Source organism: Cynoglossus semilaevis, chromosome 10 (assembly GCF_000523025.1).
Source record: "Cynoglossus semilaevis isolate Cse_v1.0 chromosome 10, Cse_v1.0, whole genome shotgun sequence".
In the NCBI taxonomy this organism is placed as follows: Eukaryota; Metazoa; Chordata; class Actinopteri; order Pleuronectiformes; family Cynoglossidae; genus Cynoglossus; species Cynoglossus semilaevis.
This window is the reverse complement of record NC_024316.1, coordinates 20,027,981-20,044,934: the sequence shown is the minus strand read 5'-3', so window position 1 is coordinate 20,044,934 and position 16,954 is coordinate 20,027,981. Positions and strand designations below refer to the sequence as shown.

The following is a 16,954-nucleotide window of genomic DNA, read 5'->3' as shown; positions in this document are numbered from 1 at the left end:
TCCTCTGGTCTGCTGGGAGGCGCACTCTGCGGGGGGAAGATGCCGTGCGGGTCCATCATCACGACATTCATGTTCATGGACGTCACCCAGGACTCGATTAAATCCACGAAGAGCAGCGCCATCACGGCCGCGCACACTCCCGCCGCGCACACATAGGGCAGGATCCCAGCTCTGCTGCCTCGCTTCCCCAACCGGCCATTACACACCAACAGTCCGCGTCCGACCATGGTGCACGCTGAGGCCTGGAGACCCAGAGAGCTGCTGCACCTCCCCCAGTAAACTGCCTACCTCCTCCCCGGGCAGTCGTTTGTCATCGCACTACTGCGCGTTGTAGCGGCTTTACGCAGCGACCCGGAGCCGGGGCAGCCGCAGGATGAGGACGGTCAGAGGACCGAGGATGCTCCTGGTAGAGGAGCTCCGACCTCCGGTACGTCTGCACTGATGCTGCGGCTCAGCAGGACTCACTGGACCGGCGAGGCTGCACTGTTTATAGAAGGAATTCTCCAGAACCGGCGGAATGTAAACTAGTCCTCGTCCTGACGCTGCTCTCAGCTGACGCCCAGCCGATTGTCCTGGATGAGCAGTTTTATTTCTGCACACGGAGCTGCTGAGGTACTGGTACTCTGAAATACTGCATACTCCTGCCAACAGAGCGGCGGTGCCCTTGTGACACCTCTGATGACTGTTAGCTGCGCCGCTGTGCGTTGGTCACAGTCATATGATTGAAGCCGCAGCTCATTGGGCTCCTGTCACATACAGCCCGATTGTTCCACAGCCTATTAAAATAAGCCGTTGTGTTGCTGAGTGGCTGTAATTGGCTCTGAGTGTCTGTGGACCCTGCATGGGGGCAAATGTGTGGACTCACGTTTGGTTATCGGGTGGAAACGATGCAACATTTACGGTATGGAAAAAAAAGAATGAAAAATGTGAGATTAAAAAAAACACAGCCCTAAAATAATCTGAAAATCATTTGACCAGATGTTTTTGTTCTGGAACTATGGCACTCCTGCCGCCAGGGATTAGGGCTCCTCCTACTGGTAGACACAGGAAACTGATTTTGTTTTAAACACTTGGAAAAAATATGGGTTCTGGGTTTAGAATCAGTGTTAATTACTTTCTTAAATAATGATTAATAAATGCAGGTACAGCGTGTCTGTCACAGACTGAACTCCTGGGTCAGTTGATCTGGACAGTGTCCCTCTGTCAGGCTGCTGGTACTGGGAGACACACGGTGTCAAAAAAGTGAACTACAAGTTGAACATACAGAAATATATTCTGGTCCAAAGTCTGTTGTCTTCCTATCAGACTACCTGGTAGAGGTGATGACCAGGGGTCAGGGGTCAGGGGTCAGGGCTTCAGTTAATTATTATCATACAGTTGTTATTCTGTCTCCACTTCCATGTTTTTATTTCTCTGGGAAAAAAGCCTTTAAATAACAACGATGTGATCTTACTGTTGATCATTTGACATTTTATTGTCTTTTGTTGTTATTATTTGTTATTATTAACAATCAAATGATCAATGATGTAAACTGCACGTTTGTTTCAGAATCCATTTCAAACAACAAGTGAATACAGATGTTTGTCTTTGTTTCCAGGACTGTGTTAACTATTAACCCTGACAGTAAACAACATTCTGAAGGTCGTTTGTAGGAAATGATGCACATCAGCTTCAAGGTGCCATTTGTCTTAATTCTTTGGATGTTTATCCCTAAATAGTGAATATTATTACATGATACATACTTTTTTTTCTTAGAAGTACTTTACAGTACAGCATGGATACATGACCCCCCCCCCCAAAAAAAAACGATTTATTAATTTCCTGTTTTGAGTGCTTTCAGTTTGGCCTCACTCCTGTCCACACCCACACCAGGACTGACCTGATGTGTCCAGTCCTGTGGACTGTGGCAGTGGGAGATTTACATACGAGGAGGGAGATCATGCAAACTCTCCACAGGAGGAGCAGCAGGAGTTTGCATGATCTGTTTGGGACAATGCAGAAGCACAAACCAGCATTTCACAACACAGATCGGTTGCTAGGCAACCTATATTTGTTGAGTTTAAATTAAATAGGGACTAAAGTTGTTTTGGTTACACAGGTGTTTCTCAATCCTCAAACCAACAGGACGTTCTCCCACCAGCCTGCAGCGAAGAGTAAATATTTATATAAGTATATGTTCATAGGTCACAAATACTAATTAGAATATAACAAACTGTTTAGAGAATTTAAAACATTGAACATGAAAAACATAAAGAGCAACAATTGTGATATTAGAATGTGTTTTATATGAAGTTACGAATCAGGGAGGCTCATAAATAAACCCTGTTGTCTTTGTTACAATAATTTGTCTTCATGACCTAAACTCAGTAAAGTAGTTCAGAATCATGAATAAATGGTTAGGGGGACTCGTCATCTTGTCTTCAACAGTAAACTCCAACTTGACCACAATCCCTAGACACGATGACGTCACTCCTGTCTGGTCCACACAAGGGGAGGGGGGCAGTGGAGAGGAAGACGGGAAAAAAACTCAACCATTTCTACGCTGGCGGTGCGGGGTCACGAACTATGACCTTTAACAGGAGAAAAACCCAAACAAACATTTTATAAAATATAACAACCTCTCAAATTCGCGAGCGCCGTAACCAACAGGTAAGTCACGGCTGGCGGTAGAAAAGTCTGGAAAGCGCGGGCAGATAGTGGACGATAAAACAGTGTGGCTAATACCCCTGTTAGCCTGCTAGCTAGCCCGCTCTGAGCTCCCTCCCTGACCGTCTGTAGCAGCTCGGGCTCCGGACGCAGACACGGGGCTCCCCGCGCTGACTCCGGCGCTGTTTACACACAGCAGACGTTATTGTTAAGCCGTGACAGTCGTGTCGTCAGAACACAAATGGACTTTTGTTTGATTCACTGACAGAGTCACAGGGAGAGGCGGGCGGACCGGGCTCCTTTCTGCCGCTGTTTGCTGCACATCCCCTGAGCTAATGCTAACTGACAGCTGCTGCAGATGAACTCGACCCTTTTACCTTTGCCATCCTGGGCACAAGATTAGCTTCAAAGAACAATAAGCTCATTTATTACAACGGTGTTATTACAACAGCCTCAGGCACAGAGTCGTTCGACCAGAACACTGTGTGTAAATGACATAAAAACGTATTTAAACAGCTTTCGTCTCCAGAGTATTGGATATTTGCCAGATTCTCCATTTTGTTCCGTGTTATTATGGTGCGTTCACGGACGCAGGTGTTTATATGGACAGTCTGGTAACACATTCATTAAACAGTAGAAAGCAGACTGTGTCTGGTAGTCTGTGGTCCCGGTAATAAACTGGACGGTTAGAGAAATCAGTTTCACGGAAGAACTTTTGTTTTGTTCTGCTCTAAGTCGCGGGGAACCAGAAGAAGAAAGTGAAGGTTCATAAATTATGGATGTGTAACAAGGATGCACCGACACACTGTACAGACTGTGTTGTGGTGTCAGCCAGTGTTTTCCTCGTTTGCACCAATCGGCCCATTAGAAATGATAAAGTGATAAAGTGTTGCCTGTGGTCCTGGTTTCTCACTGTATCTTTTGGAATTAGTTTTCAGTAGATATGATATCACTGAGCAGCAGACGGGGTGGAGCAGCTTTACTCCACCTCACCAGAACTGCTGCTCCTTCAATAGAAATAAAATAAAACACTTTTTTATGGAAGCTAATTATGAATGGACTGATTTTAGGAAGGTGTAAAAACAAAAAGTAGAAAGAAAAACAAAAATATTAAACTAAAGTCCTAAAGTCATACTTAAATAAAACATTGAACTTTGCTGTATTCAAAAATAACTTTGTTAGTTCATATGAGGCACATTAAAAATATGTATATATATATAATGTGTATATATATGTATATATATATAGTACAAATGAGCTGCTGAGAACTTCCAGCAGTGTCGGCCTTAGTTGTCTAAAAGCAGCAGTGTCAGTGCTGTGGTGTCCTCGTCCTCTTCCTCTTCCTCTGCGGTGACTTGCACCTCCATCACTGACCACCGTGTGTGTGTTTTCTTTCCAACAGACCTCACTAATGACCTTACATCATCATGACATCCAGCCTGAATCTGCTGACTCGTCAGAAATTGGATTCTGTGGCAGAGGTGAGTGTGTGTACAGTGTGTGCAGCCTACTGTGTGCAGCCTACTGTGTGCAGCCTACTGTGTGCAGCCTACTGAAATGATGTGGAGCAGATGTTGAGAACCAGGAGATTTTTCTCAGTTTCTACTTTGTTTAAAATGTTTGAACAATAAAAATACTTCAAGAAGAAGAAGAAAAGTACACGTTTGAATCTACCTAAGGTTTTCAATGGAGCTGTATATAAACAGAAGAGTGTGTTTTCTCAGGTAGTCACATGAAAAGTATTGCAGTACTAATAATAATACTCCTTAATAAATGGTGCCTGTTCTTTCAGGTTGTTTCCACAGAGCCGGCCACCACACCACAGCATATACAGGTGCTGACGCTGCACACGCTCAGTTTGAAGTATGTTGTCGTTAAATAGATTATTATGGACTTACATGGACATACATCTTCATCACCAACAGATTGTAACAGACCAAGAAACCGGTCAGAAGATCCAAATCGTGACGGCAATGAATCCCTCTACTGCCCCCAAGCAGCAGTTTATCCTCACTACAGCTGACAACTCAGGAGCAGGGAAACTCATCCTGGCCTCATCAGACAGCCACAGTAACAAGCAGCTGATCTTCACTGCAGCAGACAGTCTGATGCCAGGAAGAATACAGGTACGCCTGAACTACGACCTTCCTTCTTCTTCTTCTTTTTCTTTTCTTTCTTCTCTAGTGATTCCAAATGTAGATCCCTCTGTTCCAGAGTTAGGAACTGATGTTCAGATGGAACAGAGTCTCAGACTAGGATCACACTGGGGCTACAGCTACACTGGGGGGGGGGACACCTCAATATATTATTCTGACTGTAGTATTGCAGTATATCGTTGCCCCTGTATTATATTATATACGGTATCACATGATTCCCCCAGTTAGAACCGACCTGCTGAGTTCATTCAGAGTTGATGCTGTTGGATTAAGATTTGTTTCACTTTGTAAACTGATAACAAAAACAAACCCCTCAATAAACGAGTACTACTCGGTTGAGTACAAATACTCAGCAGATACTGTTGTGATCAGATTGTCACAGATCCTGTGTCAATGGAACGTTTGCTGGTGCAGTCAGGGGACCTGACCCGGTCGCAGCCGGTGGAGTACTGTGTGGTGTGTGGGGACAAGGCTTCAGGTACACTTTGGATTTGTCCTCTGACTGTTTCTTCACTGAGAGTCCAGCGTGTCCACACAGAAGCTCATGACTAATTCACTGGTGTCCAGGCCGGCACTACGGAGCAGTCAGTTGTGAAGGATGTAAAGGCTTCTTCAAGAGGAGCGTGAGGAAGAGCCTGACCTACAGCTGCCGCAGCAAACAGGACTGCGTCATCAACAAGCACCACCGCAACCGCTGCCAGTTCTGCAGGCTGAGGAAGTGTCTGAAGATGGGGGGGGAGACTGAGTGTAAGTACAGCACGGTACGGTACAGTACGGTACGGTACAGTAATGATGTCACGTTAGCAGCTTCAGTTGTTCACCGTCCATGTCTTTGACAGCCGTCCAGAGTGAGAGAAAACCCATCGACCTGCTGCCCAGAGAGAAGCACGCCAACTGCGCTGCCTCCACACAAAAGATTTACATCCGCAAAGATCTCAACAGTCCGCTCATCGCCACGCCAACTTTTATCTCAGAAACAGAGCCAAACGGCTCCAGGTCAGTGTCGGTCAGTGTCGGTCAGTGTCGGTCAGTGTGGAGGCTCCGCTCCAGTGATTCTGAACGGGATCATTCAGAAGTGTGTGTGTGTGTGTGTGTGTGTGTGTGCAGGTCCACCCTGCTGGACCAGGGGATGCTGGTAAACATCCAGCAGCCGCTCATCCAAAGTGATGGAAGTTTGTTGCTGGCCTCCAACTCCAAGGTGAAGAACATGTAAAAGTGTTTATTTAAAGAATGTTTCTTTTCATCAAGGATCATGGAGGCAGAAAGACATCAGTGTCTTCCTTTGTCCCACAGTGGGGTTTGTAGAAACTACAGTATAGATACAGATATAAAGTAATATCTGTGAACGTTTGGATGTGGAAGGGTTGACTATAGTCCTGTCTACAAATAGGGGGCGCTGCAGGGGAGATTTGGAGAAGAAAACCCAATAAATATATTTATTGGCTTGTGGTTTTAAACGAATGAACCAGGTGTGTTTATAGATTAAGGTTGAAGGTTTACTCTGAAGTCTCCTTGTTGCCTGCAGGGGGAGTCTGCTCACGGAGACCTGGGGACTTTAGCCAACGTGGTGACATCACTGGCGAACCTGAGTGACACGCTAAAAGAAAGCCTCAACAACGGCGACACGTCCGACAGCCAACAAGAGCAGTCGGCCAGTGAGATCACACGGTCAGTCAGACGGTCAGTTTTGGTTCGACAGGAAACGGTTCCACACTCTGTGGAGTTTCATAAATGTACTCTGTTTCAGTTTAGGCATATTTTAAAATGTGTGTGTGTGCGTGTGTGTGCGTGTGCAGTGCCTTTGACACTCTGGCCAAAGTCCTGAACACACCAGATGAAGGTCTGGAGCAGAGTCTCAGAGAAAAGGCAGAGTTCGAGGGAGGGACTACGATCCGTCTGATTGGTCGAGACCAGGAAACACCTATAATTGAGGTGGAGGGGCCCCTGCTGACCGACAGCCATGTTGGATTTATGGTGGGAGGAGTTAATAAAATTCAATGATTTATTCAGTTATTACATTTAAATTAAATTAAAATACAAGTTTGTCAGACATTTGGTCCCCGAACCTTAAGTTTGACACAGTATGAGTTAAATACTTTATTACAGTTGTTGTTGGATTATTACGATGGATTGTTCATAGTGTGTGTGTGTGTGTGTGTGTGTGTGTGTGTCCAGCTGACCATGCCCAGCCCCATGCCTGACTATTTGAATGTCCACTACATCTGTGAGTCGGCATCAAGGCTGCTTTTTCTCTCCATGCACTGGGCGCGCTCCATCCCTGCCTTCTCTGCCCTGGGGTGAGAACAAAGAGACTAACTACCCCCCCCTCCCCATCTTTACTTAATGTCAGTGTAACATCAGAGAACGTGCTGACTTGTGTGTTGGTCTGATGTCAGTCAAGAGGCCAACACCCACCTGGTCCGAGCCTGCTGGAACGAGCTCTTCACCCTGGGTCTGTCTCAGTGCGCTCACGTGATGAACCTGTCCACGATCCTGGGCGCCATCATCAACCACCTCCAGAGCAGTAACCAGGATGGTAGGACCACAGACCCCGTCATCACCTCACAGTAGGACACACACACGCACAAACTGAACGAGTGACATGTTGACTGGTTTCACTGCTCTGCTGGTGCACATGGTGTGAGGAGTGGTTGTTGATGTTCCGTCTTCAGGAAGGTCAGTTCTCTGCTCCAAAAACATGACGATGAGACTTAAGGTTAGTGTTAATTAGGGATGTTAGGGATACGGCGTGGATCGATTAAAAAACGATACAAACGAGTCCCGCAGACCAGGACACTACACACTGTAGTCCAGTAGGTGGCAGTATACTCCTAAAAACGTTGGTTGTCAGGTCCTACGTAGGCTGAGAGACGTTCAGGTGTTGGAACAGAACGTGGGAAGAACTGGTTCCACAGACACCAACAGTGTTCTCCAGTGGAACTCTTTCCACTTCCTGTTTCTTCTTCTTCTTCTTCTTCTGTTGTTTCATCTATGGACAGTTAACCAGGTCAACCAGACCAGACCAGTTTGACCAGTTTAACCACAGCAGATCAGTGGTGATGAAATGGTATTGAATAGACCAGTGTCAGTTGTTGAGGTTCACAGACCAGTGTCAGTTGTTGAGGTTCACAGACCAGTGTCAGTCAGTGATGGGATTTGACCCAGTTTTGACAGAGCAGATCAGTGGATTTGGTCCCAGTTTCATCATCATCATCATCATCATCATCATCTGTGTCACATAATGATAATGACACAGACTGAACTCAGCATCATCATCTCTCCTTAGACAAATTTTCTGGGGAACGGGTGAAGCAGGTGACGGAGCACATCTGGAAGTTCCAGGAGTTCTGTAACAGCATGACGAGACTGGAGGCCGACAGCTATGAATATGCCTACCTGAAGGCCATCGTGCTGTTCAGTCCAGGTAGGTCGTCTGTTGACGGCTGTCGTCCCTGTGGTTCAGTGTAGTTGACCGTGGACTGGTGTGTGTCTCCGTCCTCAGACCACCCAGGCGTGGACAGCAGCGGTCAGATCGAGAAGTTACAGGAGAAGGCCCTGATGGAGCTGCAGGACTACGTGCAGAAGACCTACCCTGATGACATGTACAGGTACGTGTGTGTCACATGGACACACACACACACACACACATACACCCTATAGTTGATAGGTGATACTTCCCTACTTTTGTTTTTGACATTCAACAAAAAGAATGGTTTTTGTTTTTCAGACTGACTCGGATCCTGACCCGACTGCCTGCGCTGCGGCTCATGAACTCCAGCGTCACAGAAGAGCTCTTCTTCACTGGCCTGATAGGAAACGTCTCCATCGACAGCATCATTCCCTACATCCTTAAGATGGAGACGGCCGAGTACAACAGCCAGGACTCGGATCCCAGCGACTGACACAGGAGCCACTGACGCCCCCGCTCTCACACGGTACGGACCCCCGACCTCCAGGTTCTTTTTGACCTCTGCTATAAAGAAAGGTAGCAGCAAGTTTTGTCCAAAGTCACACAGGGATCGTTGTTAGATTTAGGAGTTCTGCTCAGCCACGTTAAAGCAGGGGTCACCAACGTGGTGCCTGGGGTCACCTGGTGGCCCACGTGGACTACCTGAGGTGCCCGCGTGGTATGTTCTAAAAATATAACTAGTCAACAAGAGGGTCCCAGAGCTGATTATTATTATTATTGTTTATGAAGTCTGTATCAAACAAGTTCTGGTCGTAATTACTAAGTGACCTTGAAGTAGCTCTCAGTGTCAGAAAGGTCGGTGACCCCTGTGTTAAAGGAATTATCTGCAGCTGCCAAAACATTTGTTGCAATTTATTTAACAAAAAGAAAAGGCACTTAAAATGACTCCCTGACCTATGGTGTCCAAATAGTTTGTATTTTATTTTATTTTTCTGACAGGTTTAATTCAGTCTCTCACCTGAATCACTCTCATCCTAATTCTAAACTGAGTCAAAGCTTTAAATATTTGTGTTTATTTGAGCCTTTGAGATCAGTATAATCTGAACTGACTGTTGACTGCACTCTGAAAACTCTGACCTTGTTTTAATGGTCTGTCTGACAATATTACTGCACACGTTCAGTCAAGGTGCTCCTGTCTGTGATGTTGATCGACTGACACCAACACTGTCTGTTGGTCACATGATGATCAACATACAAACAACTTCAGTTGATGTCTTTGATTTAAACACAAACAGCTAAAAACAAAAACAGTGACCTCTAGTGCCAAAGTCGAGCATTAACACTCCAGAGAGATGCAGATAATAATCGGCTAACAAATAACGGACACATTGTACCCTACATGTAATTTTTTTTTTGGGGGGGGGGGCTTGACGTGTGTAGCAACAGTTAAATTGGTGAAAAACAAACCTGATTATTGACATCACAGCACGTACCACCGTAGGATCAGGGATCCCTATGTTGAAGACCTCGTCTTTAGAGAACAAATTTGTAGATCTTTGTAAAGACAACAGTGTCATTGATTTCACGTCATAAAAACCAATGACCTGTTTTAAAAGTTGACCAATACACACCTTGGATGTGTATCTTTTTAGACGACATTTTTTAGGCCTTTTTCATCTGTCACGTGTCATCAGTGACGTGCACTCTCTCTTTACGTACATCCTAACATGACAATCGTGTGTCCGCTGTTTCCTTTTCTTTTTTTTTATTCAGTATCAGCGACATCCAGTCCATGTGGAACGATTAGAGTCAATTATTTCTCCAATATAACTGAATTATGTTAAAGTTTTTTTCTTCCTTTTTTTTTAGAATGTTACTCATGTTACTCAAAGGTAGCCACGCTGCTGGTTCTGTTAGCGTCTGTATGCTAAGTGCACATCTCCCAGCTTTGGTGGCTGTCCACTGCACTCATGTTTTCTTTAACTTTGTTGTAAACAAACGTTGCATTTATTCTGTACTTAAAAAATTGTGGGGGGGTGTTAGGGTTAGGGTTGGGGGGTTCATTTTTTGTTTGTTTGTTTGCATTTCTTTTTTGCAAATTGATTTAATTAAATCAAAATAACTTGCACTCACAAGAAGTATGGACCTGTGTTTGTCTGTGAAACAGAAGACGGGGAGTGACGTGTGACGTGTCACACACTGAGGTCAAATTCATTCATTCACACATGAATATTTCAAACTTTCTCTTGTCCAAAGCAGAAGTCCCAACATTTGTTTTCGTCTTAATGATAAAACAATAAGAACTTCAACTTTGTGCCACCACAGACTTGAGTTCATACTGTGTGCTGGTCAATCTGAAAGGTCAAACCTTTCAGAACAGTTATAGGTCAAGACGGGGAACATCAGCAGTGACATCAGCAGTGACATCACTCTCTGGTCCACAACCAGCCTCCACAGAAACACAAATCTTTGATTCTTTTGTAATCCATCGATCATTTTTTTCCTGATAATGTTACGACTGTAACAGTACGACACAAACCCACCCAGACACTTTGTAAAGACACTGGTGTAAACTCATATTTTGTACATGTAGTTTCATTAAATGAGTGCATGTTGTTTTTATGCGACTTTTACAATCTTTTTGCTTGGTGCCCTCAAAGGGAACTTTGTTGTTTTTGTTGTTTTTTTTTTTATCGTGCATTGCTGTGCATGCAGAGGTTGCTTAAGTGCATTTTATTAAATGCTGTATGAATCTGTTGACTTCATTTAGACTAAATGTGGCTTCAAAAGTATCAACCATAATCCGCTCCCACGTTAACGGGTCGTGGGTCAGGTTTTTGTTTACTGCTCTCCCATGGTTATGTTTCTGTTTTGTATATGTTTTTGTTGTTGTTGTGTTAAATACGGTTGAGACATTCAAACATTTGTGTTTTACTGAAGTGTTGTCATAATTCTACAGTTCTACCTCACACCAATGACAATATAAAAACAAATGTATTAACAACTGTATCAGCATTCCTGTCTCTGGGGCCGGCTTCCCTGAAGCCACATGTAACGGAAAAATAAACTATTATCCATGGACGAAACGAGACTCCGTGTTCCCTCTCAAACTCGCTGATTATCTGTATAAGTTCAATATAAGTTGTTGGTCTAACAGGTACAAACGGTAACACATTCAATAAAGTCTACGGATTACGTAAACCATCAAATATTATTACTAAAATATTACTTGTAATGATGTACCGTTTATTTTTGATATCTTGTACACGAAATAATATTTTACCAGAAACGGTTCGGTAAATAAAATTGAGAAATTAATGTATTTTTACGATAGCTCAGCTTCCGCCTCGTCATAATCAGACGTCATAATCAGGCGACTTCCGCCGGTGGCTCAATGTTGCTTGTGCGAGTCGCTGCTATTTGTTTGTTACTAAAGTGATAAATTAAGGGTTAAAGATGCCTATGAAAGGGCGGTTCCCCATCAGGAGGACACTGGAATATCTCCAAAAGGGAGAGATCATCTTTAAGAACACCGTGAAGATCATGACGGTGAACTACAACACACATGGAGAGCTGAGCGAAGGAGCAAGGTCAGAGCTAACGGCTAAGCTAACAACACTCAGGATTAGCCACCGTGTTAGTTGACATATTATTTAAAATAAAATGTCCTTTCATTACAAATGTCGTCACGGTGTAAGTACTCGATTTTCAGTAAATCATATGTCCCGGAGCTAGAATGTTGTTTTTGAAAAGTGTCGGTTAAAGTTCGATTATAATTTTGTAACATGTATTAAAATAACTGACAGAAGAATATGACGAATGAATGAACGTTCTATTTTTGTCACATCAGAAGAGTTCCTCCTGTTATTAATATTATATTGTATTTGAGGAGGAAATGTTGTGGATTTGACTAATTATTTACTTGTTTTTTCATTTGCAGGAAGTTTGTGTTCTTCAATATTCCTCAGATTCAGTACAAAAATCCCTGGGTCCAAATCATGATGTTTAAGAACATGACACCGTCACCGTTCTTGAAGTTCTACCTCGGTGTGTATTCTCTCCTGTTGTTTACATTTGAAGTTTATTCTAGGACTCAGTCTGGTTTATCTCATGTTCCACCTGCAGGTGATGGAGAGCAAGTGCTGGTGGACGTGGAAGGCAAAGACTACAAACAGATTTCACAACATGTGAAGAAGATTTTGGGCAAAACAGAGTAAGTTATATTTATATTTTTAATTTATAATTTTATAATTAAATTAAATATATTATAATTTTAATTCAATTCATGATTAGTCAACAACCACAGCAACACCACACACAGCAACAATACTTACCTACTAATACTACTAACACTAATCTATCTTTCTACTACTACTAACCATAAAGATAACAATTTCAGTTTATCAAGTACAGAAGACTATTTCAGTTCCTTATTTTGTTTTTTGTTTTTTTGCCCCCTTTCTCCTCTGGTGTAGTACTAGTAAATATCCACATGGTGGAGTCTCCTCCTCGTATGACAACATTATTTGTGTGTTTTTTGTCCTCTGCTCACAGGAAGGTTTTACAAGCTGAGGCCAGGATGGAGGCCTCGAACCCGGCCAACTTTGGACCAAAGAAGTACTGTCTGAGGGAGTGCATCTGTGAGGTGGACGGTCAGGTGCCCTGCCCCAGCTTCGTACCCCTGCCCAAAGAGATGACGGGCAAATACCGCAGCAAGATGGCAGCGTCGCAGGAATGAGAGACTGAGAAGAAACGACATCCAAACAGAGTGATGGCTGACGAATCAGACGTCTGGAATTCTACCTTTTTATTGGATTACAGCTGAACGAGCCACAGTCACTGTTGTCACTGATCTGACTGACAGGAACGCAGCACCAACCCTGGACAGATCAGGTCACATGATGTTTTTGTCTGACGTGTTTTTTTTATTTTTCATTTATTTATAGGTTTGGTTTATTTGGTCATGTGACCTGGTTCAAAGTTCATTTAAACATCCAGATCCTGAAGTTCCATCATGTCAGTTGTGGTCTGTGCTGCACTTGGGTGTGGAGTCATTGATGTCACCGAGTCTACCACGTGTGGCCACGAGTGGAACTGCACTGAACAAAGACTGAATCTGTCAACGTCTGTTTATTAAATTCAATGACTGAACTGCAGCTTCATCTACAGAAGGACAACGAGGTCATGTGACCAGTATAATCTGTGATCATGTGACCAGTATACTCTGTGACCAGCATAATCTGTGACCATGTGACATGAGCAGAGGTGTGAGAAACATCAAGAGAATAAAAAAAGTTAAAGGACAAAAAAAAAGACAAAATGTTGAAGGGAAAAATATACAATCTGTAAAAAAAAAAAACCCAAAAAGTTTATTCACCGTAGGATGAAGATGAGCCAACGTGACTCTGTAGAAATGTCTTCATATTTATTGTATGAAAATGAAGCTAAAAGTTAGCGGTCAGTCAAAGCAAAACAGCCACCGTTGGCTCAGGATCAGCAGAGAAATAAAGAGTTCCAGTTCCTAATCACAGGAGTTCAGCTGTTGTTGTTGTTGTTGTTGTTGTTGTACGACCTGTCACTGGTCTCCATGGTCTTGATGAAAAGTGGACCGGATCGTCGGCGCTGCGGTCCCTGGACGGTGGTGACTGTGGAAGTGAGTGGGTGTTGATGAAACTGATGGTTCAGTGACGGTGTTGTTACAGGTGTTGTTGTCGGTGTTTACCTTTGTTTGGAACAGTGTGGATGTTGGTGACGGTGTCCTGTCCCAGTCTGTGGAGACGGAAGGAAAAGGATCGGTGTTAGTGAAGCTGCTGATGGAAATACTTCAAATACCACAGAGTACTTCAGTCGTGGAGGTGGAGATTAGATCTGGTTTAACGTCAGGTCTCTGTTTAATTTGACTGGTCCACGCCCCCCCCACCAGCCCCTCACCTCTGTTCCTCTCCCTCCAGCAGCTTCATGTAGGTGGAGATCTCTATGTCCAGGCTCAACTTGACGTTCATCAGTTCCTGGTACTGTTTCAGCTGCAGGGTCATGTCCTGTTTGGTCTTCTGCAGAGCCTGCTCCAGCTCCAGGATCCGAAACCTGGCCTCCTTCACCGCGTCCTCCCCGCGCCGCTCTGCCTCTGTGATCTGACCCTCCAGACTGACCACCTGGGGAGGAAATACTGTGATGAGTACTCTGAGGTATTCAAATACTGTGATGAGTACTCTGAGGTATTCAAATACTGTGATGAGTACTCTGAGGTATTCAAATACTGTGATGAGTACTCTGAGGTATTCACCAACACCAGAGCCTGTCAGTCGACCCGGAGCGTTCAGTCTGTGATGATGTCATGTCTCTAATTACACCCAGTTCCATCAGGTACTGTTGGAACTGTTAGTGAGGAAGTGTGTTAATCATCTTTGACTAAACTGTGGAACGTCGTGGTACCGGTTCCTGTGGAACGTTTACTACGAACCAAAGTGGAGATTAGTTTTAAAAGAACATTATCTGATCAGATGGAGGCGGAGCCTAAAGTGTTCAGCTGTGGAGGAGGAGGAGGAGGAGGTGAGGACGAAGATCTGATCTGATCTGATCTGCTCTGTGGTCCAGGTCTCACCTGGTTCTTCAGGGCTTGGATCTCGTTCTGCAGACGACTGATCATCCTCTTCAGCTCAGCCATCTCTGCCTTGGTGTTCCTCATCTCGTCACTGTTCAGCTCTGCCTGAGCCGACATCTGGTTGAACTGGTAACACACACACACACACACACACGTCAGAGTTGGAGTCAGCAGGTGTCACATGGACCTGGTCGTCTCCTCGTTTGACCTGGGTGAAGGTCCGTGGTGCTCACCTTGTCTTTGTACCAGCGCTCCACCTCCTCGCGGCTGCGCGTGGCGACGTCCTCGTACTGAGCCTTGACTTCAGCCACGATCTGGTCCATGTCCAGAGCTCTGGAGTTGTCCATCTCCACCACCACGGACGTGTCCTTCAGGCTCTCCTGCAGCTCCCGCAGCTCCTGCCGTGCCACAGAGTGTCGGTTAGAAACCCCACCCAGAACCGCCCCGGTCCCGGTCTGGTCCCGGTCCACGTTTGACTGAGTTACTCACGGTGTCGTACAGAGTCTTCAGGAAGTCCAGTTCTTCAGCCAGACCAGACACCCTGTCGTCCAGCTCCACCCTGGACATGTAGCCTGAGTCCACGTCCTGTCGTTGGTCAGCAAACAAACAAACAACGTCAGTGGTACAACACACACACACACACACACACACACACACACACACTGTGACCGTACCTTCTTCAACATGACAAACTCATTCTCTGCGTCAGTCCTCATGTGGATCTCCTTCTCGTACCTGAAACGCAGTCACATGAAGCGTTAGTCTCAGACGCCTCACATCCTGTTTCACACACACACACACACACACACACACACACACAGCTCACCTGTTTTTATAGTCGTCCACGTTTTTGTGCATCACGCTGTTCTCCATGTCCAGCCTCTGCTTCTCCTGGTTGTGGAAGTCCAGCTGCTGCTCCAGGCCCAGGATGTAGGACTTCAGCATGGGCTCGATGTTGGAGGCGGCGTCCGTCTGCTCCTTCAGGACGCTCCACTTGGTTTCTAGCATTTTGTTCTGCTGTTCTAGGTATCGGACCTGACGCAGAGCGAGAAAGAACCGGTGAAGGACACCGTGTCAGATGATGGAACCTCAGAGAAGACAGACGGACAGAGGGACAGACAGAGGGACAGAGGGACGGTCTCACCTTGTCGATGAAGGAGGCGAAGCGGTTGTTCAGACCTTTGATCTGCTCCTTCTCCTGGGTGCGGACCACCTGGATGGTGGGGTCGACGCTGACGTTGATGGGGGTGAGCAAACTGCTGTTGAAGGTCACGGCGGTGATGGCAGCGCCGCGCTCTGACACCGCCGCCCTGACCTTGGGGACGGGGTGGCAGCTCTGAGCTCCTGTATATCTGGTGATCCTCAAACTCATGTCGCGGCTGCCGTGTGTGGACCTGAAGGAGAGTCGACGCCCAGGCTCAGATCTGCATCCTGTATCTCCCGGGCCGTCTTATAACCCTGACTGGGCGTGGCTCCTGATAGGACAGGTATGTGGGTGAACCTGTCTGACGTTGGCTACCTGTTCTCCCACCTCCTCCTGCAGCCAGAACAGAGGAGGAGGTTCACGTCGCTCAACAGGAATCCAGAACATGTAACACCAGACAGGAAGTCTCCATCAGTGAGAAGGTCCACGGAGTCAGGAGGAGGAGGAGGGGAGGAGGAGGTGCTGGAGGAGGAGGTGCTGGAGGAGGAGGTGCAGTGGTAACTCGGCAGCCGGTGGATTTGAACCTGAAACCTCCCAGACCTAGGTCCACTAAGCCACCACTGCCCACAGTATCTCTGTATCTCAGTATCTGTGGTATGTACTGTATATGTACAGTATATAACAACAATAACAGAACTAGTATAAATGTATGTGATGATGTGATGTGAACAGGTTTATAAATACTTTAAATATATCAACAGTATAAATGTTCATTAATAATTCAGTTACAGTATATTGGCAGTTCCAGCAGATATATTAGTGTATGGGCGTCTACACTAGTAGATATTAATACATTTATACACATGATATAAGTTAAATATAAATATGCATATACACACATCTACATCTACAGTAAATGCACACACACACATTTACTCCATTCAACAACAGATATCATGTTATTTATTACATGAACTCATATACATTATATATATTTT

The 16,954-nt window shown here is 45.1% G+C and overlaps 4 protein-coding genes across 7 annotated transcripts in view; 2 read left to right on the top strand and 2 right to left on the bottom strand.

Annotated features, from left to right (window-relative positions):
* Nucleotides 1-879, bottom strand: part of b3galt4 (UDP-Gal:betaGlcNAc beta 1,3-galactosyltransferase, polypeptide 4) — a 3,457-nt gene extending 2,578 nt beyond the window's left edge. Inside the window, exon 1 of the mRNA XM_008319439.3 lies at nucleotides 7-879. Coding sequence (XP_008317661.1) covers nucleotides 7-227 — 221 coding nt within the window. The 5' untranslated portion in view covers nucleotides 228-879. The remainder of the gene's footprint in view (nucleotides 1-6) is intronic.
* Nucleotides 880-1,677: 798 nt separating this feature from the next.
* On the top strand, nucleotides 1,678-11,297 carry nr2c2 (nuclear receptor subfamily 2, group C, member 2). Of its 4 annotated transcripts, none has more exons than XM_017036243.2 (15): nucleotides 1,678-2,649; nucleotides 4,049-4,127; nucleotides 4,439-4,480; nucleotides 4,572-4,772; nucleotides 5,175-5,280; nucleotides 5,370-5,549; nucleotides 5,642-5,798; nucleotides 5,910-6,000; nucleotides 6,328-6,470; nucleotides 6,599-6,776; nucleotides 6,978-7,099; nucleotides 7,199-7,338; nucleotides 8,089-8,226; nucleotides 8,305-8,410; nucleotides 8,530-11,297. In XM_017036243.2, exons 2-15 carry the CDS (start codon nucleotides 4,074-4,076, stop codon nucleotides 8,702-8,704), a joined length of 1,833 nt encoding a protein of 610 aa, XP_016891732.1. In that variant the 5' UTR covers nucleotides 1,678-2,649; nucleotides 4,049-4,073; the 3' UTR covers nucleotides 8,705-11,297. The 4 variants fall into 4 exon arrangements, 2 of the variants coding, with proteins under 2 accessions (XP_016891732.1, XP_024915278.1); XM_025059510.1 differs by having other exon boundaries at nucleotides 6,328-6,482; XR_003050905.1 differs by having other exon boundaries at nucleotides 6,328-6,482; nucleotides 7,199-7,369; nucleotides 8,089-8,410; nucleotides 8,530-8,572.
* A 292-nt stretch (nucleotides 11,298-11,589) lies between these two features.
* Nucleotides 11,590-13,716, top strand: mrps25 (mitochondrial ribosomal protein S25). The gene is made up of 4 exons (XM_008319436.3): nucleotides 11,590-11,801; nucleotides 12,152-12,258; nucleotides 12,337-12,424; nucleotides 12,766-13,716. Exons 1-4 carry the CDS (start codon nucleotides 11,668-11,670, stop codon nucleotides 12,947-12,949), a joined length of 513 nt encoding a protein of 170 aa, XP_008317658.1. The 5' UTR covers nucleotides 11,590-11,667; the 3' UTR covers nucleotides 12,950-13,716.
* Nucleotides 13,717-16,137, bottom strand: LOC103385516 (keratin, type II cytoskeletal 8-like). The gene is made up of 9 exons (XM_008319437.3): nucleotides 15,957-16,137; nucleotides 15,639-15,847; nucleotides 15,487-15,547; nucleotides 15,302-15,397; nucleotides 15,046-15,210; nucleotides 14,813-14,938; nucleotides 14,143-14,363; nucleotides 13,934-13,980; nucleotides 13,717-13,856 (listed from the first exon to the last, which is right to left on the bottom strand). Exons 2-9 carry the CDS (start codon nucleotides 15,818-15,820, stop codon nucleotides 13,747-13,749), a joined length of 1,008 nt encoding a protein of 335 aa, XP_008317659.1. The 5' UTR covers nucleotides 15,821-15,847; nucleotides 15,957-16,137; the 3' UTR covers nucleotides 13,717-13,746.
* Nucleotides 16,138-16,954: the final 817 nt, after the last annotated feature.

Coding starts and splice junctions, on each gene's coding strand:
- nr2c2 (XM_025059510.1), top strand. CDS start 4,074: ATGACATCCAGCCTGAATCTGCTGACTCGTCAGAAATTGGATTCTGTG. Junction 4,128..4,438: donor AATTGGATTCTGTGGCAGAG/GTGAGTGTGTGT, acceptor CTGTTCTTTCAG/GTTGTTTCCACAGAGCCGGC. Junction 6,483..6,598: donor ATCACACGGTCAGTCAGACG/GTCAGTTTTGGT, acceptor GTGCGTGTGCAG/TGCCTTTGACACTCTGGCCA.
- mrps25 (XM_008319436.3), top strand. CDS start 11,668: ATGCCTATGAAAGGGCGGTTCCCCATCAGGAGGACACTGGAATATCTC. Junction 12,259..12,336: donor GTTCTTGAAGTTCTACCTCG/GTGTGTATTCTC, acceptor TTCCACCTGCAG/GTGATGGAGAGCAAGTGCTG. Junction 12,425..12,765: donor AAGATTTTGGGCAAAACAGA/GTAAGTTATATT, acceptor CTCTGCTCACAG/GAAGGTTTTACAAGCTGAGG.
- LOC103385516 (XM_008319437.3), bottom strand. CDS start 15,820: ATGCTAGAAACCAAGTGGAGCGTCCTGAAGGAGCAGACGGACGCCGCC. Junction 15,398..15,486: donor AGTTTGTCATGTTGAAGAAG/GTACGGTCACAG, acceptor GACCAACGACAG/GACGTGGACTCAGGCTACAT. Junction 13,981..14,142: donor CTGGAGGGAGAGGAACAGAG/GTGAGGGGCTGG, acceptor CCGTCTCCACAG/ACTGGGACAGGACACCGTCA.